General features: G+C 64.7%; 6 protein-coding genes across 12 annotated transcripts; 3 read left to right on the plus strand and 3 right to left on the minus strand.

Annotated features, from left to right (window-relative positions):
• Positions 1-112: 112 nt before the first annotated feature.
• Positions 113-9230, plus strand: ABCF1 (ATP binding cassette subfamily F member 1). The gene is made up of 26 exons (XM_054183703.1): positions 113-238; positions 745-791; positions 870-953; positions 1363-1495; positions 1574-1608; positions 1731-1829; positions 1943-2008; positions 2113-2175; positions 2270-2344; positions 2428-2520; positions 2783-2908; positions 3822-3922; positions 4025-4110; positions 4399-4538; positions 4621-4769; positions 4848-4931; positions 5482-5606; positions 5684-5796; positions 6331-6502; positions 7028-7102; positions 7199-7269; positions 7588-7620; positions 8095-8263; positions 8685-8749; positions 8849-8921; positions 8999-9230. The coding sequence occupies exons 1-26, from the start codon at positions 172-174 to the stop codon at positions 9163-9165; spliced, it is 2511 nt and encodes an 836-aa protein (XP_054039678.1). The 5' UTR covers positions 113-171; the 3' UTR covers positions 9166-9230.
• Positions 9231-10140: 910 nt separating this feature from the next.
• Positions 10141-14094, plus strand: GNL1 (G protein nucleolar 1 (putative)). The gene is made up of 11 exons (XM_054183741.1): positions 10141-10259; positions 10344-10601; positions 11204-11379; positions 11461-11532; positions 11632-11824; positions 11919-12014; positions 12520-12708; positions 12988-13166; positions 13262-13409; positions 13491-13631; positions 13783-14094. The coding sequence occupies exons 1-11, from the start codon at positions 10184-10186 to the stop codon at positions 13998-14000; spliced, it is 1746 nt and encodes a 581-aa protein (XP_054039716.1). The 5' UTR covers positions 10141-10183; the 3' UTR covers positions 14001-14094.
• Positions 14066-15634, minus strand: RPP21 (ribonuclease P/MRP subunit p21). Of its 4 annotated transcripts, none has more exons than XM_054183860.1 (5): positions 15492-15634; positions 14832-14923; positions 14648-14730; positions 14434-14538; positions 14066-14190 (listed from the first exon to the last, which is right to left on the minus strand). In XM_054183860.1, exons 1-5 carry the CDS (start codon positions 15546-15548, stop codon positions 14114-14116), a joined length of 414 nt encoding a protein of 137 aa, XP_054039835.1. In that variant the 5' UTR covers positions 15549-15634; the 3' UTR covers positions 14066-14113. The 4 variants fall into 4 exon arrangements, with proteins under 4 accessions (XP_054039835.1, XP_054039838.1, XP_054039836.1 ...); XM_054183863.1 differs by having other exon boundaries at positions 14066-14220; XM_054183861.1 differs by having other exon boundaries at positions 14066-14204; positions 15492-15630.
• A 49-nt stretch (positions 15635-15683) lies between these two features.
• LOC128901660 (E3 ubiquitin-protein ligase TRIM39-like) lies at positions 15684-22594 on the plus strand. Of its 2 annotated transcripts, none has more exons than XM_054183768.1 (8): positions 15684-15761; positions 16410-17336; positions 17988-18083; positions 18174-18404; positions 19024-19046; positions 19169-19290; positions 19391-21285; positions 22445-22594. In XM_054183768.1, exons 2-7 carry the CDS (start codon positions 16920-16922, stop codon positions 19936-19938), a joined length of 1437 nt encoding a protein of 478 aa, XP_054039743.1. In that variant the 5' UTR covers positions 15684-15761; positions 16410-16919; the 3' UTR covers positions 19939-21285; positions 22445-22594. The 2 variants fall into 2 exon arrangements, with proteins under 2 accessions (XP_054039743.1, XP_054039745.1); XM_054183770.1 differs by having other exon boundaries at positions 19391-20493.
• Positions 22595-22608: 14 nt separating this feature from the next.
• On the minus strand, positions 22609-24874 carry PPP1R11 (protein phosphatase 1 regulatory inhibitor subunit 11). The gene is made up of 3 exons (XM_054183809.1): positions 24495-24874; positions 23323-23431; positions 22609-23220 (listed from the first exon to the last, which is right to left on the minus strand). The coding sequence occupies exons 1-3, from the start codon at positions 24837-24839 to the stop codon at positions 22784-22786; spliced, it is 891 nt and encodes a 296-aa protein (XP_054039784.1). The 5' UTR covers positions 24840-24874; the 3' UTR covers positions 22609-22783.
• A 593-nt stretch (positions 24875-25467) lies between these two features.
• Positions 25468-27622, minus strand: POLR1H (RNA polymerase I subunit H). Of its 3 annotated transcripts, none has more exons than XM_054183867.1 (5): positions 27557-27622; positions 26640-26771; positions 26437-26531; positions 25736-25845; positions 25468-25586 (listed from the first exon to the last, which is right to left on the minus strand). In XM_054183867.1, exons 2-5 carry the CDS (start codon positions 26767-26769, stop codon positions 25562-25564), a joined length of 360 nt encoding a protein of 119 aa, XP_054039842.1. In that variant the 5' UTR covers positions 26770-26771; positions 27557-27622; the 3' UTR covers positions 25468-25561. The 3 variants fall into 3 exon arrangements, with proteins under 3 accessions (XP_054039842.1, XP_054039840.1, XP_054039841.1); XM_054183865.1 differs by lacking the exon at positions 27557-27622 and adding an exon at positions 27409-27501; XM_054183866.1 differs by lacking the exon at positions 27557-27622 and adding an exon at positions 27432-27491.
• Positions 27623-27712: the final 90 nt, after the last annotated feature.

Raw genomic sequence — 27712 nt, forward strand, 5'->3', positions numbered from 1 at the left:
AATTACCGCAGGAGAGGGCGGGACCAACCCACCCGACGAGAGGACGGCGTCAGGGGGCGGGATTCGAGTGCCAGCGAACCAATTGGAAGCGGTGGCGGACCGGAAGAGGGAGACACGCCGCTCTAGGCCCCATCTCCGTGGCCGCGCAGGCGCAGTGGGCGGCGCCCGGCCATGCCGAAGGGAGCGCGCTCGGCGGCGGCCAAGCAGGAGGAATGGCGTGGGGAGAGCGAGGGGCCGGGTGAGGCCCGGACGCCGGGGTCCCCTGGGGAGGGGGTGGGAGGGTCCCTGGGTGCCTTTGGGGTGGGTCCCGGACGCCGGAGTCCCTCATGGAGGGGGTGGGGGGGCCTCTGGGTGCCTTTGTGGGGCCCGGGGTGTCTTAGGGGGACAGCCCGGACGCCTGAGTCCCTTATAGAGGTGGAGTAGGACCCTGTGTGCCTTTGGCGTGCCCTGTGGAGCGAGGGGCTATGTGCCTTTGCGGGGGTCCCGGGGTGCCTTTGCGGGGAGGGGCCCGGGCGCCTGGGTTCCCTGTGGAGGGGGTGGGGCGGCCCCGACCGCCTGGGTCCCTCATGGAGGCGGTGTGGGGGGGCCCTGTGTGCCTTTGGGGGGCCCTTGGGTGCCTTTAGGAGGGGCCCTAGATGCCTGGGGATGGGACGGGGGGGTGCTGTATAGCTTTGGGGGGTGGGGCCCGGATGCCGGCATCCCTCAGGGAGGGGGAGGGGTGACGTGGTCCCTCCCCCCACCCAGAGCAACTGGTGAAGAAGGGCAAGAAGGACCGTCGGGGCAAGAAATCGGTGAGTTGGTGATCCCCTGCCGCCCCTGACCTCAGCCCCCTGACCCTGCTGTCCCTGACCTCTGCCCTTTGACCTCAGTTCTTTGAGGAGCTGGCAGAGGAGCAGAAATCGGCCCCCGCTGAGGCCCCCTCTCCCCCCGAAAAGGAGGCACCGGCTCAACAGGTGTGTGAGGGGCTGCACTAATGAGGGAACGGGGCTTGAACCAGAGAAAGTGGGGCTGGGGAGAGGGTGGGGCTGAGGGGTGGGGCTAATGAAGGTGGGGCTCTGGGGGGAGGGGTTGATGACAGTGGGGCTAATGAGGAGTGGAAGCAATGAGGGTGGGGTTATGAGGTGGAGCTTGTGAGGGTGGGGCTGAGGGGGTGGAGTTAATGAGGGCAGGGCTAATAAGGGATGGGGCTATTGGGTGTGGGGCTAATGAGGGCGGAGGTAAAGAGGGCTATTTCTGAGGAGGTGGGGCTTGAAGAAGCAGGGCTGGGGAGGCACGGGGTTAACTGGTTCTCTGGGTTAACGAGGCAGGCAATGAAAGGGGTAATTAAGAAGGGGGTTAACAAGGTTGTGCCCCTTCCTGCAGAGCTCCCGGCGGAAGCGAGAGCGGAGGAAGGAGCGGCGGCGGCCAGGGGCGGAGCCTGAGGGGGAGGAGGCGGAGCTTTGCCGGAGGCTGCAGGAGCTGGCGGCCGCTGGTAGCGAGGAAGAGGAGGAAGAAGGTGAGTTCTGACGCGCCCCAGGGGCAGTGAGTCCCTCATTAACCTCATTAACCACCCCCATTGTGTTCTCCCTCACAGCACCGGCTCCCAGGAAAGGAGGAAGGAGGAGGAAGGTGAGTGCTAGGGAAGGTGGGGTGGGGAAGGCTACAATAGGGGAGGGCCCCCAAAATATAGGGGGAGGGAGAGAAAATTTGGGACAAAAACTGTCAAAAAAGTGCAATTTTTTTGTTGTAAGGGCGGCAACGTCTTCGCGGCGCTGAGCCAGGAGCAGAGTGAGGAGGAGGAGGAGAAGCAGGAGGAAGGCTCACGGCCCAGCAAGGGAAAAAGCAATAAGGTGGGGGGTACTTGGGGTGCTGAAGGGGTCAGGGGGCCCCAAAGCCTGGGTGCTGTGATGGAGGAGGTGCCCAGATGCTTGGGATTCCCCGTTTTCTTGATGGCTTTGGGCAGGAAGAACAAGAGGGTGAGAAGAAGAGGAAGAGCCGGAAGAATGAGAAGCCCAAGGGGAAGCGGCAGGTGAAGGGGAGAGGGTTGGGGAGGTACGGGGGTGGGGGCATGGGGGGCAGCCCCACACTTGGGGGTCTCACCACATTGTTTTTTCTCCCCCCCATCTCCTTCAGGGAAAAGCCGCCAGCGAGGATGAGGCCGAAGGCTCCGAGGAGGATGGGCAGAAGGGGATGAAGGTGTGGGGGGGCCGGGGGGGACAAGGCAAACCTGGATGCCTGGGTCCTCTCTGTGGGGGGATAGGGGGACACAACTGTTCCCCCTCCCCCGCAGAACAAGTTCTCGGCGCTGCGTGATGAGGAAGAGGAGGATGAAGAGGCCGAAGAGCGGCGGAAGGGCAGCGAGGGGGTGAGGAGGAGGATGGCGGGGGTGGGGAGACCCATGGCCCCCTGGGTCCCCGGGGCTGATGGGGGGGCGGTGTGTGCCGGCAGGAGGACGAGGAGGAGGAGGAGGAGGATGGCGGAAAGAAGGCCGAGCCCGACGCCCGCGTCAGCAAGAAGGAGAAGAAAAAGATGAAGAAGCAGGTGGAGAGGGTGGGGGCGGGGCTTTGTGGAGGGGCGGGGCTCGAGGAAGGGTGGGGCATGAGGGGTGGGGCCTGGGGCTAAGGGGGTGGGGCTTGGGGTGGAGCTTCAGGGAGGCAGGGCCTGGGTGGGGCTAAAAGGGGTGGATCCGGAGGGGGTGGGGCTTGGGGGAATGTGGGGTAATGGATTTAGGGGTAATGAGTGAGATAATGAAGGGGGGCGGGGCTTGGCCCTGACCCCACCCCTTTCTCCCCCCCCCCCATAGCTGGAGTACGAGCGCCAGGTTGCCACCATGAAGGCGGCGGCGGCCGCAGGGGAGAACGACTTCTCGGTGTCACAGGCTGAGCTCTCCTCACGCCAGGCCATGCTGGAGAATGCCTCCGACATCAAGGTCAGCCCCAAAACCCCCTGGGATCCCCAGAACCCCCCCGAGTCACTCCACACACCCCTGGGACTCCCCTAAATCCCGTCTGAATTGCCTCTAAAACTCCTGGGGTACCCCCAAAACTCCCTGAATCACTTTCAAACCTTTATGGGACCTCTTCGAATCAGCCCAAAAATCCCCCGTGACTGTCAGCATCCCCCTGAATCACTTCGAAGCCCCCTGGGACTCCCCTAATTTCCCCCCAGATCACCCCCAAAACCCCTGGGATCCCCCCAAAACCCCTGAGACTCTTCCAATCTCCTCAGTCACACCAGAACTCCCTGGGACTCCCCCAAAATTCCTCTCAGAACCCAAATTCCCTTGGGATCTCCACCACCGTTCCTCCTGGGACTCTCAAACACGCCTGGGACTCCCACAAAACCTGCCTGAACCACACCAAAACCTCCTGGCACCCCCCCAAAATCCCTTGAGTTACCCCAAGTTTCATTAGGGCCCCCCCAAAGCTGCTTTGAATTACCCCAAAACACCCTTGGGGTACCCTAAATGCTCTGGCACCCCGTGAAATTTTGTTGAATCACATCAGGCTCCCCAGGACCTCCCCTGAATAACCCCACATCTCCCGGGAGCCAAGGGGGGGGATTGAGGGGGAGGCTGGGGGTTCCATGGAGGGGTTTGGGGCATCGAGGGGGCCTTGGGGATCATGAGGGGGGGTGAGGGGCACCGGGGGGGAGTCAGGGTGCTATGAGGGGGGGTGAGAGGGGCCATGGAGGGTTAAGGGTGCCATAGAGGGGGTGAGTGGGGCCGTGGGTGGGGGGTCAGGGCATGGTGGGAGGGGTGAAGGGATCCATGGCGGGGTCAAGGGGTTGGGGGGGGGGAAGATGAGGGGGGTGTCCCTAACCGCCCCCATCCCTGCTGGCAGCTGGAGAAGTTCAGCATCTCGGCTCACGGGAAGGAGCTCTACGTCAACGCTGACCTCTACATCGTGGCCGGGCGCCGCTATGGCCTCGTGGGACCCAACGGGTGGGTGCCGTCCACCCTGGGGCAGGGGGAGGGGGGGGTCAGGGGTCCCCGGGGGGGGTGCACACACCCCCCAGCAGCATTTAAGCATTCGTTTGGTGGCAGGAAAGGGAAAACGACACTGCTGAAGCATATCGCAAACCGGGCCCTGAGCATCCCCCCCAACATCGATGTCTTGCTCTGCGAACAAGGTGTGGCTGGGAGGGGTCTAAACCCCTGAGACACACCTCTTCTCCCCCCCAAAACCCCCTTCGGACCCCCCCAAACCCCTTGAGACCCCCTCAAACCACCTGAGACCCCCAAAACTCTTGATATCACCAAAACCCAAAATTGAGACACCGCCCCCCTTCAAAACACCTGGAACCCCACCAAAAGTATTTGAGAGCTCCCCCCAAAAGCACCTGGGACTCCCCTCCAAACCCCTGGGACCCCTCCCAAACCCCTCGGACCCTCCCCAAACCCCTGTCGCCATCCCCCAGAGGTGGTGGCGGACGAGACGCCGGCGGTGCAGGCGGTGCTACGCGCTGACACCAAGCGGCTGCGGCTGCTGGAGGAGGAGAAGCGGCTGCAGGCGCTGCTGGAGGGGGGTGACGATGCCGCTGCCGAGCGCCTGGAGAAGGTTTGGGGACACTTGGGGACAGCGGGGACCCCCCGAAAACCCCCCCAAAGTGACACTGTGGTTTGTCCCCCCCCCCCAATAGGTGTACGAGGAGCTGCGGGCCATTGGGGCGGCCGCTGCTGAGGCAAAAGCAAGGCGAATTCTGGCTGGTTTGGGATTTAATCCCGAAATGCAAAACAGAGCGACCAGGAAGTTCTCCGGTGGGTGGCGAATGAGAGTGTCCCTGGCCCGGTAAGTGACAAGGAGGGGACATTACAGGGGTGAGGAGGGTGGCAGGGAGCTGGCGGTGACACTCGTGTCACTTCTCAGGGCTCTGTTTATGGAACCGACGTTGCTGATGTTGGATGAACCCACCAACCACCTCGATCTCAACGCCGTCATCTGGCTCAACAAGTGGGGACATGGGACAAGGGGGGGACATAAGGGACAAACGGGGGGTCCCAGCTTTCGGGGGGGAGCCTGAGTGGAGTGACATTGGAGTGGGGTGGCCCCAAGGTTGGGGGAGCTCTGGGGATGGGGGGGTGTAGGAGAGTGAGAATGTCCCCATGGTGGGGGTGGCGCCAGGGTGGTCGTGTCCCCAGGGTGAGGATGTGCTCAAGGGGGCTGTACCCATGATAGAGTGTCCCCAGGGTGGCATGTCCCTAGGGTAGGGGTGTTTCCAAGGTGGGTTTGTCCCTAAGGTGGTGGTGTCCCCAGGGGGGCTGTCCTGAATAGTCTGAGGTGTCCCCAAAGCAGGGATGTCCCCAAGGGGATTTGTTCCCCATGACTTGAGCTGTCCCTGGGGCAGGAGAGTGTCCCCAAAGCGGGGTCGTCTGTCAGGCTGGTCCCCAAGAGGTGATTCCCCTGGGGAGAGGGGGGCTGTCCTCATGCTGGGGGTTCTCCCCACAGCCAGGGTGTCCCCTCACTGTCCCCCCCCGATGTCCCCATGCGTGTGTCCCCCTAGTTACCTGCAGACCTGGAAGAAGACGCTGTTGGTGGTGTCCCATGACCAGGGTTTCCTCGACGACGTTTGCACTGACATCATCCACCTCGATGCCCAGCGTCTCTTCTACTACCGGGGGAACTACAGTGCGTGGGGGGGGGGCAATTAGGGGGGGCTGGGGCTATTAGTGGGTGTTAATTACCCTTTTGATGTTCTCCTGTAGTGACATTCAAGAAGATGTACCAGCAGAAGCAGAAGGAGCTGCTCAAGCAGTTCGAGAAGCAGGAGAAGAAGCTCCGCGACCTCAAGGCTGGCGGCAAATCCACTAAGCAGGCGGTGAGCGAGGGCAGATCCTGCAGGGATCCTGGGGATCTGCTCCCTTGGGATCCCCTCCCTCATCCTTGGGATCCCCTTCTCTTGGGATCCCCCCCTGCCCTTGGGATCATCGTTTGCCCCTTGGGATTCCCCCTGCCTTGGAATCCTCCCCTCCCCTTGGGATCCCCCCTTGGCCCTTGGTTTCTGCCCCCCGAGCCCTTGGGATTCTCCATGCTTTGGGATCTCCCCCCTTGGGATCTGCCCCTTCGTCCTGGGGATCCTCCCCTTCCCTTGGGATCTGCTCCCTTGGGATCCTGCCCTTGGGTTCCTCTCCCAGCCTTTGGGATCCTCCCTCTTTGCCCCCCTCTCTACAGGTGGGATCTGCTGTAGGGATCTACTGGGATCCAGGGGCTGGATTGGTGCTGGGGCCATTATCCCAGGATTAGGTCCTGCCCCACAGCCAGCTCCTTAGATGGGATCTCGTGGTGGATGTGGGGAGGTTGAGCGGATCCCAGAATGGATCCCTGAGTGGATCTCCCCTCTCTCCTCCCACAGGAGAAGCAGACGAAGGAGGCGCTGACACGGAAGCAGCAGAAGTGCCGGCGGCGGACAGCAGCCGAGGAGGCGGCCGAGGCCCCAGAGCTGCTGAAACGGCCCCGGGAATACACCGTGCGCTTCACCTTCCCCAACCCGCCCCCCCTCAGCCCCCCCATCCTCGGCCTCCACGGTACCCGGTGGGGCACTGGGGGGGCGGCTGGGGGGGATGTGGGGCACTGGATGGAGGGGGGGGAGATGTGTAAGGGGCTGTGGGGGTGTTATGGGGTGGTTGAAGGGCATTTAGGGGGCTGTGGGGGTGTAATGTGGTGGCTGAGGGGTTATGAGGCACTAGGGGGCTATTGGGATGGCTGGGGGGCACGTGGGGCACTGGGGTATTTGGGGGGGAGTGGACGTGGGTCACTGGGGGGGGCAATTGGAGGGCTATGGGGGTGTTACCGGTTGGTTGAGGGGGTTATGGGGCACTGAGGGGGCTGTTGAGGAGCAGGATTAGGGGGCTGTGGGAGTTTTGGGTGGTTGGGGGGGTTATAGGCCACTGGGGATGCTATTGGGGGGAAATCTGTGGGGGCTGTGTTGGTGTTATGGGGCTCTGGGGGGACAGTGAGCCTTAGGGGGGGCCTGGAGCCATTAGGGGGGTGTCAGAGGCCCTTTGGGGGGCTCTGGGCCCCCCCAGATCATTCCTTCCCCCCACCCGCAGGCGTTGACTTTGGCTATGAGGGGCAGGAGCTGCTGTTCCGCAACCTGGACTTCGGCATCGACATGGAGTCACGGGGTGAGACCCTACAAAAAGATCGCGGAGGGGGGGGGATAATGGTGGGGCCCGCGAGACCCTAAAATAACCCCCCCCTTTTTGTTTCTGCTCCCTCAGTTTGCATTGTGGGCCCCAACGGTGTGGGGAAGAGCACGCTGCTGCAGCTGCTTACCGGGCGGCTGACGCCGGTAGGGATCCACCCCCCCAAAAAATGGGGGGCTGCCCCCCCAAAAAGGGGGAACAGTGGAGGGGGCGGAGGGAGGGGGGTGGGAATCGATTTTGTGGGGGCTTCTCTAGGTTTTGGGGTCCCCTCCTATTTGGAGGTAGGAGATCCTACAGAAACCACTGGCCTGGGAGGGGGTTTGGGGGGATTCCCCTGGGATTTTGGTGGTTGGGGGGTTCCCAGGGGGTAGGAGAGAGGTTGGGGACCCCCTGGGCTCGGGAGGGGGGTGGGGTGGGTGGATTTTGGGGTGCCCAGCCGCCCCCCCAACACGTCTTTCTTGCAGACACGGGGCCAGATGAGGAGGAACCATCGGCTGGTGAGAGCGGGGGGGCGGGGCCTCGGGGAGGGGCAGAGCTTATGGGGGTGGGGCCTCGAGAGAGGGTGGGGCTCAAAGGATAAGGCTGGGGGGGAGGGGCTTCTGTAAGGGCCAGGGCTTCTGCAGGGCCGTGGCTTCTAGCCGTGGGGTGGGGCTTCAGGGGAGAGGGAGGAGCTTCAGGGCAGAGTATTTGGTTGGGGGTGGAGGCCCCATGTGCGTGGGGTGGGGGTGGGGCGTGGGGGTGGGGGCGTGGCCTGAAGGAGGGGTGGCCTGTGCAGGGGAGGGACCCCAGTGACAGTGGGGGGTGGAGCCTGTGACAAGGGGGTCACTTCCCACCGGGGAGGTGTGGCCTCACCTGTGCAGGGGCTGTTCCCAGCAGCAAAGTAGAAGGGGGGGAGGAGGTTGGTCACATGGGTGTGGCCAATGGGTGTGGCCTGTGGGCATGTCCCGACCCCCTTCCCCTCCTCCCCGCAGAAAGTGGGCTTCTTCAACCAGCAAGCGGCCGAGCAGCTGCGGCTGGAGGAGACGGCAGCCGAGTACCTGCAGCGTAACTTCAACCTGCCCCACCAGGACGCCCGCAAGTGCCTGGGCCGCTTTGGGCTGGAGAGCCATGCCCACACCCTGCAGATCGCCAAACTCTCGGGTTAGCGCTGGGGGACATTGGCCGGGGGGGGTGGGGGGGGGTGGGTCTGGGCGATTCACGCCTTGAAGGGGCAGAAAGGTCTCAATGGCGAAGGGCTGCAAGTAGAGGGGCGGGGCCTCGCAGCTGGGGGCGTGGCCGAGCGATCGGCAGGGCCAGTGGGGGCGGGGCTTGGGGCGAGGGGGCGAGGCCTTAAGCATCTCAATGGGGAAGGGGGCTGGGGCGGGACCTAGGGGTGACTGAGCCTCCAGGGCTGCCCCCCTCCAGGGGCTTGTCAATGGGGAAGGGGCGGGGCCTCGGTGAGGGGGGCGTGGCCTGGGCTGCTGGTGCCTGCAGGGATTGAGGGGCGGAGCCAATCAGCCTGAGAGGGTGGAGCTGGGGGGGGCGGAGCTTCCCCAGGATAAGCCCCTTCCCTTCCCCACAGGGGGCCAGAAGGCCCGGGTGGTGTTTGCCGAGCTGGCCTGTCGTGAGCCCGATGTCCTCATCCTGGTGAGTGGGGGGGGCACCCAGCCGCCTGGGTCCCATCCCTTACTGGGGGGAGGGGTCTCCTAGATGCCCTGGTTCCTCACCCACTCCTCCCCCACTCAGGACGAACCCACCAACAACCTGGACATCGAGTCCATTGACGCCTTGGCTGATGCCATCAACGAGTACCAGGGAGGTGAGAGGAGGGAGCGGGGTCGGGGGTGTGTGGGGGGGTCCGTGTGACATCAGCTCTGCCTCACACTGACCTCACAGCTGTCATCGTGGTGAGCCATGACGCCCGGCTGATCACTGAGACGAGCTGCCAGCTGTGGGTGGTGGAGGAGCAGGGCCTGAGCCAGATCGATGGCGACTTCGAGGACTACAAGCGGGAGGTGCTGGAGGCGCTGGGGGAGGTGGTCATCAACCGCCCCCGTGAGTGAGTGAGGGGGTGGGGGGGCCCTGCCGTGCTCCCTCCCACCGCTAATAAAGAGAACCGGAGCACTAATGCCTGGGAAGCGTCTTAACTGGGGGCTGCTGTGAATGTGGAACGAACCCCACCCCCCCTGCACTGACATCATCAGTTCTGCCTTCTTTCTTTTTACATCAGTTTATTATTAACGGACAAAATATACAAAAGGGGAAAGAGCGGGCACAGTGCCATGGGGACCCCCCACCCTGGGGACATCCTCACCCTAAGGACGTCCCCCCCTGCCCCCTCCAAGCTGCCCTGAGGGACTCAGATGTCCGGGACCGCACCCCCTGCCGCAAAGGAATGCAGGGCCCCCTCGCCACTCCCTCCCCAGGGGACCCTGGCGTCCGGGCCTCACCCGGCCCCTCGCTCTCCCCACGCCATTCCTCCTGCTTGGCCGCCGCCGAGCGCGCTCCCTTCGGCATGGCCGGGCGCCGCCCACTGCGCCTGCGCGGCCACGGAGATGGGGCCTAGAGCGGCGTGTCTCCCGCTTCCGGTCCGCCACCGCTTCCCATTGGTTCGCTAGCACTCGAATCCCGCCCTCTGACGCCGTCCTCGCGTCGGGCGGGTTGGTCCCGCCCCCTCCTGAGGTGTTTCTTCCTCCCATTGGCTCCCCCGGGGGGGCATGCTTTGAGACCATCTTTTCTTCTATTGGCTGTGGCCGGTTCGCCCCGCCCCCTCTGGGGTGATCCCTCGTCCCATTGGCTCCCGTGGGTTCGCCCCGCCATATTCCCTGAGGTGATCTTCTATTAGCTGTCGCGCCTTCGCCCTGCCCCCGCTCTGAGGCAACTCGCTCTCCCATTGGCTTGCGCTGCTTCGCCCTTCCCCCTCAGGCGACGTTCCCTCCTATTGGCTCTCCCGCCTCTCCATCCCGCCCCCTCTCTGAGGCGATCCTCCCCCCTATTGACTCCTCCCCTTTCCCGCCTGCCCACCTCTCCTTGATTCCGATTGGCCGCGGCCCGCCCCGCCCCGCCACGTGACCTCCCGTCATGCCCCGCAAGCGGCCGTTCAGCGCCAAGCGGAAGAAACAGCAGCTCCGCGACCGGCGCGAACGGAAACGGGGCGGTGAGCGGGGCCGGGCCGCGCCCCCCCCCAGCCCCCATCGGGGGTTGCCGGGCTGCGCCCTGACCCCTCCTTCTCTCCCCGTAGATGCCCCGACAGCACCGGACTCGGGCCCAGGCAGCCGCAGCGGCAGCCGGGAGCGGGGCAGCAGCGATGCGGCCCCCGGGGAAACGAGTGAAGGGGTTCCCCCACCCCGCCGCCACGATCCCGGCAGGTTCCGGCTGCAGCTGGGGGGGCCGCGGGCCGAGGCCTTGGCGCGACGCCGGCGGCGGGCACAGGAGGAAGTGCTGGAGCTGCTGCCCGAGTCCGCCCTGGAGCTGGACCCGGACACCCTCTACGGCCCCGGTGAGGGACGGGTGCCGCAGCGGAGGCGGGTTAATGCGCCTGAGGGAGGGAAATAAATAACTGGGGGGGGCCGGGGTGGTGAAGTGGCTCCGTGGGGGGGGTACGGGCCCTAGGGAGTTAAGAGCCCCAGTAGATGGTCCTGGGGTGATGGAAATGGTCCCTTTGGGGGCGTAAGTGGCCCAGTGGGGGGAGTAAGCAGCCCCTGGGGAGGAGTCGATGGTCCCTGAGGGGGGTTAAGTGACCCCCGGGGAGGGGTAGATGGTTCCGGCGTGATGGAAATGGTCCCTTGGGGGTGTAAGTGTCTCAGGGAGGGGCAAGTGGTCCCGGGTGGGGAGTAAGTAGCCTCCGGGGAGGGTTGAGCAGCCCACAGGAGGGGTGGATGGTCTTCCTTGGGTGAGTTAAGTAGTCCCAGGGAGGCGTAGATGGCCCCTGGCGGGTGTAAGTGGCCCCCAGGGAGGAGTAGATGGCTCCTGGAGGGGTTAAGTGGCCCTGGGGAGGGGGGGATGGTCCCTGGGAGGGGGTAAGTGGCCTGGGGAGGGGTGGGCAAATCGCCTCCAAAGGAGGGTCCTGGGGCTGGTGGGACGCAGGTTGATGGGTGCTAGGGCTGGACTTCCCACGCCGGCCACCCTGGAGCTTCGCCATGAGCCCGGAGGAGCTGCGGGTGCGGGAGGAGGCGGCGTTCGGCACCTTCCTTCGAGCCCTGCAGGATGGGCAGCGCCCCGGGGAGAGTGAGGACGATGGTGGAGGGGCCGTGGCCCCCTTCGAGCACAACCTGGAGGTGAGAGGGGACATGGCGGGGGACACTGGGGGGGGTTTAGGGACAAAGGGGTCACAGTGTGTCTCCCCTTTCCTTCCCCAGACGTGGCGGCAGCTGTGGCGGGTGCTGGAGATGTCCGACATCATCCTCCTCATCACTGATGCCCGGCACCCCGTGAGTACCAGGGGACCCAGGTGTCCATGGCGGCGGGGACCCATGCGACTGGGGCACATGGGTCCTTGCTTTGACCCCTTCCTTTGTCTCTTTCCCAAGGTGCTGAATGTGCCACCAGCACTGGCTGCCCACGTGACACGAGAGCTGGGGAAGGGCCTGATCCTCATCCTCAACAAAGTGGACCTCACCTCCCCTGCCGTAGCCACTGCCTGGAGCCACCTCCTGCGCCGCCGCTTCCCCAACGCCCGTGTCGTCCCCTTCACCTCTGCCCCCCGCCGCAGCCCCGTGCCTGGTAGGTACCCAAGGCAGGGGGAGTGATGTGGGTGGGGGCTACCCAGGTGTCCTGACACACTCACCCCCTCCGCTGCCTTTTTTCTGCCCCCTAGGGCTGCAGCGGCGGCAAAGGCGGGGGGGTGGATGGAGCCGGGCTGTGGGACCCTGGCAGCTGCTGGAGGCCTGCGAGAGCATCGTGGGGGGAGAAGGTGAGTGGGACACCCGTGGATGCTGGAGGTTGTGTAGGTATGGGGTGGAGTCTCCCATCTGTTCCCTGTGGAGGGTGGACCTTGCTTGGCTTTGTCGGGGGGCGTTGTCTGGAGGGGATCCCTGTGGGTCCTGGGGGTGGGTTCTCTGGCCCAGGTGGTCCCTGCATCCCCTGGGTGCTGGGGAGAGGGTGTGTGTCCCCTGGGTACAGGGGGGAGTTCCTGGGTGTTTGGGGGAGGGTGGTCTCTGTGTCCCTTGGGTGCAGGAGGGATGGTGTGTGTCCCTGTGTCCCCTGGGTCCTGGGGAGTGTCCCCTGCAGGGGGGAAAAGGGGTCCCCTGGGCGCTCAGGGGGTGTCCCTGTGTCCCCTTGGTGCTGTGAGTATCCCCTGGGGGATAGCAGGGGTGGGTCCCTGTGTCCCCTGGGTGCTTGACGGGAGGGAACCTGTGTCTCCGGGGTGCTGGGGGGTCTCCCCTGGGGTCCCCCCCATCACTCTCCCTGGCTTGCAGTGGATCTGAGCAGCTGGCGAGCACGGCTGGAGCGGGCGGAGGAGGCGGCAGCGCGCGGGGAGGAGGAGGAGGAAGAGCATGAGGAGGAGGGTGATGATGGTGGCAGGGATGAAGATGGGGATGGCGCAGGGGCCACCCCCCGGCAGTGGGAGCGCTACCGGCATGGCATCCTCACCCTGGGCTGTGTTGGTGAGGGGCGGGGCTTAATGGGAAGGGGGTGGGGCTTTACCTGGAGGTTGGACTATTTGGGGGTGGGTTGGGAAGAGGGTGTGGCCACATGGGAAGGGGTGGAGCTTATGGGCAGAGCCTGTTAGGGGTGGAGCCTGTGGGGGAGCAGGGTTTATGGGGTTGTCCTGTGCCCTCCCCAGAAATGCCTGTCAATGGAGGACAGGGGGTTACCTTAGAGGTGTGGCCTGGGGGCGTGGCTCCGTGGAGGGGGCGTGGCTTGACCCTCCTCTTTCCCCACAGGCCTCCCGAATGCTGGCAAGTCTTCGGTGCTGAACGCTCTGGTGGGCCGCAGCGCCGTCAGCGTCTCCCGTACCCCCGGCCGCACCCGCTACTTCCAGACCCATTTCCTCACCCCCCGCGTCCGCCTCTGCGACTGTCCTGGCCTCGTCTTCCCCTCCCATGCCCCCCCGGCTCTCCAGGTGGGTCCCGCCCTGCTGACCCCACCCGCCCTGCTGACCCCACCCGCCCTGCTGACCCCACCCGCCCTGCTGACCCCACCCTTGTTCCCACCCAGGTGCTAGCAGGCGTCTACCCCATCTCGCAGCTGCAGGAGCCCTACTCGGCCGTGGGCTTCCTGGCCACCCGCCTCCCTCTCCCCACCCTCCTCCAGCTCCGGCCCCCTGCCTCCACTGCTGGCTGGACCGCCTGGGACATCTGCGAAGGTGGGTTGCTTTCCGGGAGACTTCTGTCAAAATCAGGTACGTTTTTTCATTATTAATGACTTTTTTCTGTTTTTTTCTCAGCGTGGGCGGAGAAACGAGGGTACAAGACAGCGAAGGCAGCTCGGAATGATGTCTACCGGGCGGCCAACAGCATCCTGCGACTGGCGGCTGATGGGAGGCTCCGCCTCTGTCTCCGCCCCCCCGGATACTTTGCCCAGAAGGGTGAGCCGTGCCCCCTCCCTGCCCTTCCTCACACCTCCTTTCCCCTCCCCCCACCCCCCCTGCCCTTCCTGGGGCTAATCAGGGGCCTGGACTCAGGGTTAGGGGTGGTTTCCCAGACGCCTGGGTCCCCTCACCGTGTTGTCCCCCCCAGATCTGTGGGAGCAGCACCCTGAGACGGCGGCGCTGGCGGCACTGCAGGAGCGGGGGGACCCAGGCATCCGGGGCTCCGCTGCCCCCGGGGAGGGGTCGACCTCGGAGGAGGAGGAGGAGGAGGGTGACAGCGAGGAGGAGGTGGAGCCTGGGAAGGCCACACTCCCCGCCAGCACCGCCCCCAATCCCTTCGCTCTGCTGGGAGAGGATGAGTGTTAGCCCTGCCCCTTACAGGGGGTGGAGGCAATGAAGGCATGGCCCCACACTGCCACGCTAATACCATATATGGAATAAAGGGAGGTTTATTTCTGCAGGCAGTGTTTTCTGATTGGCTAGCGGTGGTTTCTGCAGGGACAGTCGGAGGTCGCGTCGCCGCTCTGTCGCTGGCCAGGGTTTATGCTGGGCTGTGCTAGGAGGCGGGGCCTGGGGAATGACAACACTGCCCCCTTCCTTAACCCCACCCACCTCTGCCCTTATTTGGACCCCCCGATTGACTCCGCCCCCCACCCACAGCCCCACTCCCTGGGTGGGTCCCAACAGGGCTGCCCCGCCCCTTCTCCCAGGCCCCGCCCCCCACACATAGCCCCCTCCCCAGACTCCTCCCCCCTCCCGGGCCCCACCCCCTCTCCCCAAGCCCCGTCCCTTCACTGACCGGTGGGCGTGGCCTGCCCGAGGGGGTGGAGCTCCTGCTGGCAGAGGAACCGGCGCCGGCGGCCACAGCTCAGGCACCGCAGCACCATGCGGGGCTGCCCCTTCCCTATAGGAGGGACCCAGGTGTCTGGCTCAGCCCCTCCCTACCACTTCCCTTCCCCTCCCCCAGGGACACCTCTAACTGTCCCCAATGCCCCTGAGGGGATGACACCTACCGCGCAGACGCAGGCAGCCCCCAGCGCCGGGCAGCAGCAGGGAGCAGCAGCGGCGGCAGATAGTGCGTTTCACCGAGGGGGCCCTGTGGGGGACGACACACGTACGGGGGGGGTGCCAGGACCCCCACCCGCACAAAGGGTGGCCCCCGCAGTGTCCCCTGTCCTCCCCACCCCCATAGCTTACATGCGCAGGACGAGGCGGCGGGCAGCCCCTCGCTGGGTGCTGCAGTAGAAACGGGCGAGAGCGGGGCTGTGGGGGAGCACCCAGTGTGCGGCCTGGTGGGGGGGACACAGCTGCAGCCCCCGCCTCTGCTGCTCCATAGCCCCTCCCCAGCCCTACAGACCCCTCCCCTGTCCCCCCTGACCCCCCTAACCGCCCCCAGGGCCACCCCCCCGCCCCATAGAGTCTGCTCTGAGCCCCCCATAGTCCCGCTAAGTCCCCTCAGGACCCTCCCCAGACACCCAAAGCCCCCCCGCTCACCCCATCGGGCTCCCCCATAGTCCTTCTGCATACCCATTGACACCCTCAGACCGCCCCATAGGCTGCTCTCCGCGTAACCCCTCCACAGGACCTCTATAGCCCCCTACTGGCCCCCTAAGGACCCCTACAGCCCCTACAGCCCCTCCAGGGAACCTCCAGCCATCTCATAATTCCCCCTGCCCCCCCCAGGACTCCTATAGCCCCCTCCCGGACCCCAAGGACCGCCATGGCCCCTCCCAGGGTCCACCCTCGAGCCCTATAGCCCCCCCGTATCACCCGCAAAGCCCCCATAATCCTTCCTACCCCTCCACAACCCCCCCAGACCCTCCGTAGCTTCCCCGGGACCCCCCGGTCCCCCCGTACTTGGAAGAGGAAGCTGAGCCTCTGCAGCGCCTCGCGGTCCCGCACCGGCGCCGCCATCGCGCCCCCGACTGGCCACGCCCCTTCCCGCGCGGGGTGGGCGGGGACGAGGCTCCCCCTTGGTTGGACCCTCCTGGAGGGGCGGGGCGGACCCGCCCAGTCCCCCCCGGCTCTGCCAAATAGGGGCGAAGGGGAGGGGTACCCTCAGCGCGCGGCTGGGTGTCGTCACTTCCGGCGGCGAGAGAAGGCGTAACTTCCGGTGCTGGAGCGGCGGTGAGTACGGGCGGCGGTGGCCGGGACCTCTCTATGGGGTGACCCCTATAGAGCCCTTTCTGTAGGGACCCCGCTATGGGGAGCCCCCCCGGCCTCTATAGGGAGCCCTGTAGCGCCCCGGAATGGCCCCCCCCCCGACAGAGCCTCCCCTATAGGGCCCCTTCCGTAGAGACCCACCCTATAGGGACCGGTTCTGTAGGCCCTGCCCTGTAGAGACCCCTGTAGCGACCCGGAACAGCCTCCCCCCGACAGGGTGTCCCCTGTAGGGCCCCTTCCATAGGGGCCCCTTTCTGTAGGGCCTCCCCTACAGGGGACCTGGGCGTAGCTCCCTCCCTAAAGAGCATCTCCTTTAGGGCTCCCTTTCCATAGGGGCACTCTGTGGGGCCCTCTTGCTCTGCTGGTTTCTCTACAGGGGCCCCAGTATGGACCTCCCCGGGAGGGGGATTCACCTACAGGGGCAAAAAACAGCCCCCAAAGTGGCCCCATTGCCGTGGCAGTGCTTCCCACTGCCATCGTTTTAACGGAATTCAGCTGTTTTCACCTCAAAAAGAACTTGGGGAACATTGCCGGCCCCTCGGCGTTGCTTCTTACCAAAATGACATCATCGCCTCGATGAAATTGAGGTGTTTTCTCCCCACAATCTTTTAGGAATCATGCTGCTGCTTTCACATTGCTTCCCACCAAGATGACATCATCACCTGAAAAGAATTGAGCTGTTTTCTCCCCAAAACATCTTCAAGCCTGTGCCATCACCTCAGCATCGCTTCCCACCGAGATGACATCACCTTGACAGAATTGAGGTGTTTTCTCCCCAAAATCACTTGGAATCTGCACCAGTGCCTTAGCATTGCTTCACTTCAAAACCACATTGTTCTTTTGACAGAATTGAGCTCTTTTCTCCCCAAAACCTATTCAAACCCACACCACCACTTGAGCATCGCTTCCTACAAAAAACCACATCATCAGCTTGACTGAATTGAGCTGTTTTCTCCCCAAAACCTCTTTGAACTCACTCCGCCACCTGAACATCGCATCCCACTAAAACCATGTTATCACCTTGAGCGATTTAAGCTCTTTTCCTCCCAAAACCCCTTCCAACCCCCTCCCTCCACCCCCTCGTCTCCCCCTCCCCCCGCAAGGAATTTTTTGGGGGCCGTCATGGCGGGGGCCGACCCCCTGGAGACGCTGCACGTGGAAGCCAGCTGCTCGGTCTGCCTGGAATACCTTCAGGACCCCGTCATCATCGAATGCGGGCACAATTTCTGCCGCCGCTGCATCACCCGTTGGTGGGCCGACCTGGCTCGCGATTTCCCTTGCCCCGTTTGCCGCAAAACCTCCCGCCACCGCTCCCTGCGCCCCAACCGCCAACTGGGCAACATGGTGGAAGCCGCCCGGCAACTTCGCCGTGGCCTCAAGAGGAAAATGGGCCAGGAAAGTCGCTGCCCGGCTCACGGCCAAGCCCTGGCACGGTTCTGTTGCGACGACCAAGCCCCTGTCTGCCTCCTCTGCGAGATCTCCCACGCTCATCGCACCCATCGCCTCGTGCCCCTCGAGGAGGCCGCCCTGGAGTATAAGGTCGGGGGGGGAGAGACTGAAAGCTTCATAGGGGGAATATGTGGGGAGAGTGTCCCTGAGTCTTGGGTTTGACCCCAAATTTGTCCCCAGGGCTCTTTTTTGGGGGGGGTTGGGCAGCAGCTCATTCAAATCTCCATTTTCACCCCCAAATTCTTCCCCAAGACCATTTTTGCGGGGGGGATTTGGCCACGGCTCAGCCCCATTTCCAGCCCCTGATGATGGGATTTAGCCCTAAACCCTCTCCCTGAGACAACTTGTGGAGGGAATTTGGGCAATATCATCTCCCTGTCTCCATTTTTAGCCCCAGCCCCTCTCCCTGAGGCCACGTGCGGCGGGGTTTGGGCAGCAGCTCATCCAAATCACTGTTTTCAGCCACAAATTCTTCCCCAAGACCATCCAGGGAGGGGATTTTGCTGGGGCTCTTCCCTGTTCTCTGTCTCCAGCCCCTTGCAGAGGCGGGGATTTGGGGATGGAGGGAGGCATTCGGGGACAAGGGAAGGATTCAGGGATGGAAGTGGGGATCTGGGGGTGGAGGAAGGATTCGGGGATGGAAGGGGGGATTTGGGGATAGAGGGAGGATTCAGGGATGGAGGAAGGATTCGGGATGCACTGTCCCATCCCATCACCTCTCTCCTCTCTTTCCCCCGGCAGGAGAAGCTGCAGCGCTGCCTGGAGCCGCTGGAGCGGAAGCTGGAGGCCGTCTCTGCCTGCCGAGCGCGGGAGGAGAAGAAACCAAGTGAGCTGAAGGCAGGTTTACGGTGCCGGGGGAAGGACGCTGGGGAGGTCCCAATAACTCCCAGCGCTCACCGGTACCTTTTTCCCATCCCATGATGGCAGAGGAAGGTGGCTCTGCGGCGGGAATGCATCACCCGGGAGTTCGAGGAGCTTCACCAGCTGCTGGAGGAAGAGGAGCGACTGCTGCTGCGGCGGCTGGAGGAGGAAGAGCGGGAGATCCTGCAGCGGCTCCAGGCCAACCTGGATCAGCTCGGGGAGCAGCGGCGGGGGCTGGCCACCCTCGTAGCCGAGCTGGAGGAGAAGTGTCTGCAGTCAGGTGCCGAGATGCTCAAGGTGGGACGGGATGGGGATGGGGGACAAGGGGACCAGCAGCGGAGATGGGATCGGTGGCGGGGATGGGATCCCTGGGATGGGACTGGGATTGGGGATGGGATCACGGGGATGGGACTGGGATCACAGGATGGGACTGAGATTGGGGATGGGATCACGGGGATGGGACTGGGATCCCTGGGATGGGACTGGGATTGGGGATGGGATCACGGGGATGGGACTGGGATCCCTGGGGTGGGACTGGGATTGGGGATGGGGTCACAGGATGGGATGGGGTTTGGAGAAGGGATCGTTCCTGGGAACGGGATTGGTTTTGGGGATGGGATCACTCCCAGGAGTGGGAGTGGGTCTGGGGACGGGATCCCTGGGGACAGGGCTGGTTTTGTGGACAGGATCCCCAGGAATGGGATTGGTTTGCAGACAGGATGGACCCGGGGAGCAGAATTGATCTGCGGACAGGATCCACTCCAGGGATGGTGCTGGTGATGGCGGTTGGGACTGGGATCCCCATGGCTGGGACTGATCCCACCCCAGAGATCGACTTGGGGGGGATCTACCGCACCTAACCCCCCTTTTTTTTCCCATTTTCCTCCTTTTTTTCCTGCTTTTCTCCCCATTTCAGAACATCAAGGACACACTGGCCAGGTAAGAACTGCACAGATGATCCCGTCCTGCTCTCTGTGCTCCATTTTTGGGGCAGAAAAGAGGGATTTTTTGGGGGGGGAGGGGTTGTTGCGCGGGCCGACGTGACCCACTTTCCCTGGTAGGTGTGAGGCGGCGGCGGCTCTGGTGGAAGAACCGGTTTCTGTCCCCATCGAACTGGAGAAAAACTTCTGCAGTTTTCCCCGGCAATATTTCACCCTCCGGAAGATCACCCGGCGCCTCATCGGTGAGGAAAAAACCCCCAAACTTCACACTGGGATCCCCCCAGCCCCTAAATTTGCCCCCACCCCCTAAACTCCCCCCATTTTTTTGGTGTCGCCGCCCAGGCGAGGTGACGCTGGATCCCGACACGGCTCATCCCAACCTGGTTTTATCGGAAGATCGGAAAAGCGTGCGTTTCGTGGAAGTTCGCCCTCGGGATTTACCCGACACCCCGCGGCGTTTCACCATCTACCCCTGTGTTTTAGCGGCGCAGGGTTTTACCTCCGGTCGCCATTACTGGGAGGTGGAAGTGGGCGATAAAACCCACTGGGCTCTCGGTGTTTGTAAAGATTCGGTGAGTCGAAAAGGGGAATTAACGCCGTTACCGGAGACGGGATATTGGCGAGTACGGCTTTGGAACGGCGATAAATACGCGGCCACCACCATCCCCTTCACCCCGCTGACGGTGCGGGTCAAACCCAAACGGGTCGGGGTTTTTGTGGACTACGAAGCTGGAAAAGTGGCTTTTTACAACGTCACCGATCGCTCCCACATTTACACTTTCACCGACACTTTTACTGAAAAGATTTGGCCGCTCTTTTATCCCGGTATCCGCGCTGGCAGGAAAAATGCAGCGCCTCTGGTTATCCGCTCGCCTACGGATTGGGAGTGAGGGGGGCGGGAAGAGCGGCGCCAGTGGGGGTTTGGCTCAGTGACAGCCAGCAGCACCGGGATCCGGTGATCCAGCACCACCGGGGTTTGGTGCTCTGACGTCTGACACCACAGGGATCCGGGGATCCGGCACTGCCGGGGTTTGGCTCTCCGACATCTAGCACCACTGGGGTCTGGTGATCCGGCACTGTCAAGCTTTGACTCTCCGACATCTGGCACAACTGGGATCTGGGAATCTGGCACTACTGAGGTCTGGCTCTCTGACATCTGGCACCACCGGGATCCGGTGATCCGGCGTAGACAGGGTTTGGCTCTCCGGTGTCTGGCACTGCTGAGGTTTGGCTCTCCAGCCTCTGCACCTCCGGGATCCAGTGATCTGGCACCGCCAGGGTTTGGCTCTCTGACATCCGGCACCACCGGGATTTGGCTCTCCGGCGTCCGGCACCGCCGGGGTTTGGCTCTTGGACATCCAGCACCACCGGGCTCTGGCTCGCCGGCACCACGGGGGTTGGGCTCCCGGCACCGGCCAGTTCCAGCTCTGCGTCAGCGGGTGCAGGTGTGTGGCAGGGCTGTCCCCCCCGCGTGTCCCTCTGTCCCCACTGTGCGTCCCTGGCCCTGTGTGTGTCCTGGGTCCAGGCCCCTGCGTGTCCATCGGTGTCCCTGTGTCCATCTGTGTCCTGCATGTCCACACGTCCACGTCCCTCTGTGTGCCCCCACATATCCCCACGTCTGTCCCTCCCTGTCACCCCTGTGTCAGTCCATGTCCCTCTGCATGTCCCCATGTCCATCTGTGTCCTTCTGCACATCGTCATGTCCACCCATGTCCCTTTATGTCCTTCTGTGTGTCCCTCTGTGTCCCCATGTCCCTCCCTGTCCCTTTATGTCCCTCTGTGTGTCCCGCCGTCACTCCGTGTCCCTCCCCACGTCCCTCCCCGTCCCCGCCCCGCCTTCACCCTCCTCCCTGCCTCGCACACGCCTGCCACACGCCTCCTACATGCCTCCACACGCCTCCCACACGCCTCCCACACGCCATGGCCCCCTCGGGGCCACCGGAACGGGGCTCGCTGGCCCGTTTGGTGCGAGAAACATCCTGCCCGGCCTGCGGGCAAGCACTGCGGGACCCTGTCCTCTTGGCCTGCAACCACAGCTGCTGCCGCCGCTGCCTGCCCCCTGCCTGTGCCGGGGACCCCCCCGGAACCCCCCCTGCTGCTTTCTCCTGCCCCCGCTGTCGCCAGCCCTGCACCCCCCGCCGCCTCCGCACCCCTGTGGCCTTGGCCGTGGAGAGTCGCATCGCCCAGCGCCTGCTGCGGGGGGACCCCCCGCCCCCCCGCCGGACGCAGCGCCGCAGGTAAAGGGAATGGGGGCGGACACGGGCAGCCGGGGGGGGCTGGGAGGGATCTGGGGGACCTGGGCATCAAGGGGGGCTCGGGGGACCTGGGGAGACTTGGGGACCCAGGTGTCCGGGGGGGGACTCAGGTGTCCAGGGGGAGTTGGAGGGACAGGAGGACTCCCAGGCGTGTGGGGGAACAGTGACACCCAGGCATCAGGGGGAGCTGGGGGGACGTGGGGAACCCAGGTGTTTGGGGGGACCTGGGGGACTCCGGTGTCCAGGGGCCACTTGGAGGGATGGGGGGGACACCCAGGCATCTGGAGGGGACCCGGGTGTTCAGGGGGCACTTGGGGGACCCATGCATCCAGGTGACACTTGGAGGGAACTGGGGGGACTTGGGGGAGCCAGGTGTCCGGGGGGGGGGCCGGGGGGATCCAGGCATTTGTCGGGGGATCCCGGCGTCAGGGGGGGGATGACTGAGGGTCTTGGGGGACCCAGGTGTCTGGGGGGGACCCAGGCTTCCGGGGCCACTTGGGGTGCTGTGGGTGTCCATCCCAAGGGTGCTGGGGGAGCACCCAAGCGTCCGGGGGTGGGGTCAGGCAGTGACATTTTTGCTGGGGTCCTCGGGAGCTGCGGGGGGGTGTCAGGCAGTGATTTTGGGGGGCTTAGGGCTATTGGGGGGGGCTCAGGCATCGATTGGGGGGTCAGTTGTTTGGGGGCGTTGGGGGGGGTATCAGGGGGTGCCAGGGGGACCCAGGCATCTGGCTGTGACCCCGTGTCCTGTCCCTCACGTGCCTGGACGCCTGAGTGTGTGTCCCCCCAGGGGGGGGAAATGTCACCACACCCCGGGTGACCTCAATGAGGTGTGGGGGGCTGGGGGGGACACCCAGGCTCACGTGCCGGGCGGGGCCCGATCCGGCTGGGTGACATTTTTGGGTGATGACACCTTGTTTTGGTGGCACCTTCGTCCCTCCCTTGGGGACACACCCCAGTCTGGTGACATTTCTCCCCCCCCCCCCGCCAAGGCATGTGTGTGTGTCCCCAGGGGGTCCTGTCCCCCAGGGGTGCCCCCCCCCAGTTTGGTGGCTCTTGTCCTGTCCCCCCATCCACCCCCCCCCATGACATTTGTCCCCCCCCCTTTGGTGACAACCCCCCCTTCTTTTTTCTCTCCCCACAGCCTGGGGGCCCAGCTCCGAGCCGACGCCGCCCCCCCCGCGCCCCCCATCCCCAGAGGAGTCACCCGGGGGGGGGAACACAGAGCCCCCCAAAAGTCACCACCACCCCTCGCTGATGCCCCCCCAATAAACGCCGTCACCCCCCCCATGAAGTGCCACCGAGCCGTCACAGCGGTGCCACCTTTAATGCCCACAGGTGCCATGGAAGGGGGCGGGGGGCATGATTTGGGACACACACACACACCCCAAAACGATCCCCCCAAAACACTGGGGTGCGTGTGGGGCTTGGGGGGGACAGATGATGGGGGTTGGCGGGGGGAGGGGTGCCGATTTGAGGGGGGTCAGGCAGTGATATTTTTGGGGGGGTCAGGCAGCGATTTTGGGGGGCTTAGGGCCATTGGGGGGGGCTCAGGCATCAATATTTGGGGTGGGCAACCCCCAAGGTGATTTGGGCGGGGGGGTGATTTTGAGGGGGGAGGGTCAAACCCAGAGTCAATATTTGGGGAGGGGGGGAGCGAGAGCCTCCATAGGGGGTTCCTCAGTGCTCCATCGGGGCCGGGGGCAGCACTTGGGGCCCCCCCGGTGTTGCCCCCCCCGCAGCTGTCCCCCCCCCCTCGCCGCCGTTCCTGTCCCCTTTTATGTCCCCGCACGCAGTGGAGGTGCCCGCAGCCTTCGTCCCCTCCCCGCGTTCCCCCCTCTTCCTCCTCCTCTTCCTCCTCCTCCTCGCTCTCCGTCGAGCTCTCGCCGAACGCCCGCGGCTTCTCGTAGATACAGCAGCCTTTTGGGGGGGAACAGCAAAAAAAAACAGGGGGCGTCAGGGGACACGGGTGACAGCTGGGCGCCCCGGGGAGGGGACAGGAGTGTCCCCAAGGCCACTCACACTTGGAGGAGCGACGGCCCAGGTGCTCGTTGTCCACGGTGTCACTTGACCACTCCACTTTCTTGTCCGGCTTCCGCTTGCGCAGCTTCAGGGTCAGGCTGCGGTTCTCCTGGAGGGGGGGGGAGCAGTGGTGACACTGAGGGGACACGGCGGGGACACCCCTGTCCCACCCTCTGGGCTCTGACACTGTCACCGACGCTGTCCTGCAACAGCCCGGGTCGTGTCCCCTGACCTGTGTCCCCAGCGCCACCCGCAAGGGCTCTGGCTGTATCCCCTGACAACTGTCCCTGTCCCCAACGCTGTCCCCCAACAGCCCTGGCTGTGTCCCCCGACACTGATGCTGTTCCTAACACAGTCCCTGTCCCCTGACGCTGTCCCTCTCCCCCAGCAGCCCTGGTAACGTCCCCAACACTGCCCTTGGCCCCAGCACCGTCCCCCAGCAGCCTTGACTGTGTCCCGTGACACCGTCCTTGTCCCCAACCGTGTCCCTATTCCCAACAGCCCTGGTCATGTCCCCTGACACTGTCCCTGTCCCCAGTGCCGTCCCTGTCCTGCAACACTGTCCCTGTCCCCTAGCAGCCCTGGTCGTGTCCCCAACACTGTCTTTGTCCCCAACACTGTCCCACAACAGCCCTGGTCACACCCCCTGACACCTTTCCTGTCCCCAACACTATACGACAACAGCCCTGGTCCTGTCCCCTGACAATGTCCCTGTCCCCAGCAGTGCTGCTGGTGTGCCCTGACACCGTTTGTGTCCCCAACGCTGTCCCTGACACTGTCCCCACGACAGCCCTGGTTGTGTCCCCTGACACCACCGCTGTCCCCATCCCTGTCCTCAACAGCCATGGTCGTGTCCGCCGACACCATCCCTGTCCCCAACGCTGTCCCCAACACCCTCGGTCACGTTCCCCCGTCCCCAACACTGTCCCCATCTTCGACCGCGTGTCCCGCCCCCCCCGCCCCAGCCCCCGGTCACGTCCCCTGTCACTGTCCCTGTCCCCACACCCGTCACCCCCCCGACCCCGGCACCCACAGCCCGCCCCGCTATCCAACCCCCCCGCCACCAGCACCCACAGGCCCCGCCCCCGTATCCAACATCCCCGCTCCGTACCCACAGCCCCACCGGTACCTACAGCCCCGCCCCCGGTACCCGCGGCCCCCCAGGCCCTCACCGGTTCGGCGCCGCCGGTCTCGGTGACGGTGGCGGTGCCGCAGCCGCCGCTGTCCGCCGCCTCCGCCATGGTTTCACGCGGGCGGAGGGCAGCCCCGAGGCGGGTGCGGGGGGTCCCGGCCGGTGCCGAGGCCCCGTTGCGGGGAAAAAGGGGGCGGGGGGCGGAAAGGGCCGGGCCGGGCCGGGCAGCTCTCGCCGCCGCCACCGCCCCGGTGCAGCGCCCACCGCCGTCCCCCCGCCTCCACTTCCGGTTAGCGGAGGGAGCACTTCCGGTCGGTCCTCCGCACAAAGCGTTCCCCCGACGCGGACGCACTTCCGCCGTACGGCGTGCGCGCCCAGCGCGCATGCGCGGAGCTCAGCGGGGCAAAGGCTGGGGTGTGACTGTGGAGGGCAAAGGTGGGCTGGAGAGGGCAATTCGGAGGCTAAAGATCAGTTTGGGGGCAGATAGGGGCAGTTTTGGAGCACAGAGGGGCTGGAGGGGGCAATTCGGGGCTGGGGTGCCAGTTTAGGGGGCAAATAGGGCCTGAGCAGGCAGTTTGGGGGCAGATGGGGGGCCGGGGGGGGGGACAGTTGTGGGAGTCAGAGACAGGCTGAGGGGGTGGATAAAGGCGGGGGGGGGCGATTGTGGAGGGCAGATGGGGGCTGAAGGAGCAGTTTGGAGGGTAGATAGTGGCGGGGGGGGACAGTTCAGGGTCTGGGGGAGCAATTGTGGGGGGTAGATAGGGGCTGGGGGGCAGATTAGGGGGATAAACAGGGGCTGGGGGGGCAAACGGGCTGGAGGGACAGTTTGGTGGGGAAGATAAGGCCTGAAGGGGCTGTTGCGGGGGGGGAAATAGGGGCTGAGAGCGTAGTTTGGGGGGCAGATATAGGCTGGGGGGGCAGTGAGGGGCTCAGGAGCAGTTTTTGGGGGGTAAATAGGGGCTGAGGGGGCAGTTTGGGGAGGGGGGACAACTGAGACACCCCCAAGCGCAGCCTTGAATAAAAACCTGGGGGCTTTTATTACCCATATGGGGGGGCAAATACCCCACAAGTGGGGCAAATACCCCACGGCGGGGGGCAAATACCCCATCATGAATCCTCCTTCTCCTGAAACCTGCAGGGAAAACAAGGGGGTGGTTATGGGGGGGGGGGGGGGGCGGGGTGATTGGAGGGTGCCCCCCCCATGGCTGGGGGGGGGTGTGAAAAAGTGGGGGGGGGCAAAATTGAGGGGGGGCAGGTAAAGCCGGGGAGGGGAGCCCTCACCGGCAGCGGGGGCAGGTGTAGAAGACGGTCTGGCCCTCGTCGGCCGAGCGCATCTGGCGGGTGTGATAGGCCATGCCCTCCTGCCCGCAGCGGGGGCAGCGCCGCTCCACCTGACCCCCCCAAAAAAAAAATTACTGGGGGTCACACACACGTCCCTCCCCCCCATTCCCTGCCCCTGGGGAAGGGTAACAACATCCCCCCGGCTCAGTAAGGGGGGGGGGTAAATCTGACCTGCTGGGTGGGACACCCCCAAATATTCTGGGCACGAGGAGTTTGATGCTTCATATGGTGGGGGGTTGGGGACCCCATTTTAGGGGGAGACCCGTCCCAGTGGGGTTTTACCTGCCCCCCAGTGGGGTTTTGGGGTGGGGGGGGGGGGTCCCTTCCCAGTAAGGCTTTACCCCCCACCCCAGTGGGGTGTTATCCCCCCACAGGGAGATTTTAGGGTGAGGGTCCCCTCCCAGTTAACGTTTTACCCCCCTCCAAGTTGGAATTTGGGGTGGGGATCCCCTCCCAGTAAGGTTTTATCCCCCTCCAGTAGGGTTTTGGGGCTGGGGGTCCCCTCCCAGTGGGGTTTTACCCCTTCCTAGTAAGGTTTTTCCCCCTCCCAGTTGGAATTTGGGGTTTTAGCCCCCTCCCAGTAAACTTTTACCCCTCCCAGTAAGGTTCCCCCGCACCCCCCGCCTCCCCCGCCCACTCACCAGGGGCCCCTCGATGTGGGGCGCCGGATCGTGCCCCCTCCCCGCCTCCAGCCGGTTGAACTGGATGCTGCTGCACACGGCTTTGCCCTCCAAATCTGGGGGGGGGGGACACACATGACAAAACAAAGCCAGGGGGGCCGGGGGGGGGTGCCCAGGGGACCCAGGTGTCCAGGTGCTCCCCCCCCTCCCCAGCCACCACTGACCCACGGTGCGGAGGGCGAAGGTGCAGCGGGGGCAGGGGACGGTGCTGGAGGGGCCCGGGGGGGGCAGGACAGAGCCGCATTCAGGGCAGAAATCCAGGCTGGACTGGAAACAGGAGGGGGGCGGCTCCATGGCTGGGGAAGGGGGGGGGGGGGGCAAAAAAAAAGGGGGGGGGGGGTCATGGGGGGGTCCTCTTCTTCCCCCTTGCTGGCACCCCCCGCTGCCCTCCAGTTCCCATTATCCCCCCCCAGCCCCAATATCCCCCCTACCATTGCCCCCCCCAGTCCCCCACATGGACCCCCAATACCCCCCTACACTCCCAATCCCCCCATTGCCCCCCAGCCCCCCTTACTGCTCCCCCAACCCCCCCCAGTAACCCCTTATTGCCCCTCAATCCCCCTCAGACCCTCCTATCACCCCAAGTCCCCTCCAGCCTCCCGATCCCCCTAGTGCTCCCCCAGTCTCCCTTATTGCCCCACGAGACCCCCCATCACCCCCATGCACCCCCCTTGCCCCACATCCCCCCCAGTCCCCCTACTGCCCCCCATCGCCCCCTCAATCCCCCAGACCCCCGATCCCCCATTGCCCCCCATCACCCCCAAACCCCTCAGGGCCCCCCCAGCCCCCCCCCTTATTGCCTCCCAGCCCCCCCTTTTGACCACCCACCACCCCCCATTGCCCCCCAGACCCCCCATTCCCCCATCGCTCCAATGCCCCCCATGGCCCCACGTTCCTCCCAGACCCCCCCAGTGCCCCCCATTCCCCCCCCACCTCCCGGACCAGACACGTCCAACCTCCTCCGCGCTGCCCGGAGCGCGCGCGCGCGCGCCCCCCCCACAAGCCCGCCCCTTCCGCTACGTCATTTCTCCCCTCCCAGCCCTGCGGCGCGAAGGGGTTAATTAACGGAGACACCTCCCACCACCCCCCCCAGGACTGGTTAATTAAGCCGGGAGTAATTGATTAGGGAAACGCTCCAGGAATTGATTAATTAAGACGCCATTAATCGATTAGGGAAGCCCCGCAGGGGGCGCGGTCGGCAGCGGAGGGGGCGTGGCCGAGCGGTGGGGGCGTGACC

Source organism: Rissa tridactyla, chromosome 27 (assembly GCF_028500815.1).
Source record: "Rissa tridactyla isolate bRisTri1 chromosome 27, bRisTri1.patW.cur.20221130, whole genome shotgun sequence".
Classification (NCBI taxonomy): Eukaryota; Metazoa; Chordata; class Aves; order Charadriiformes; family Laridae; genus Rissa; species Rissa tridactyla.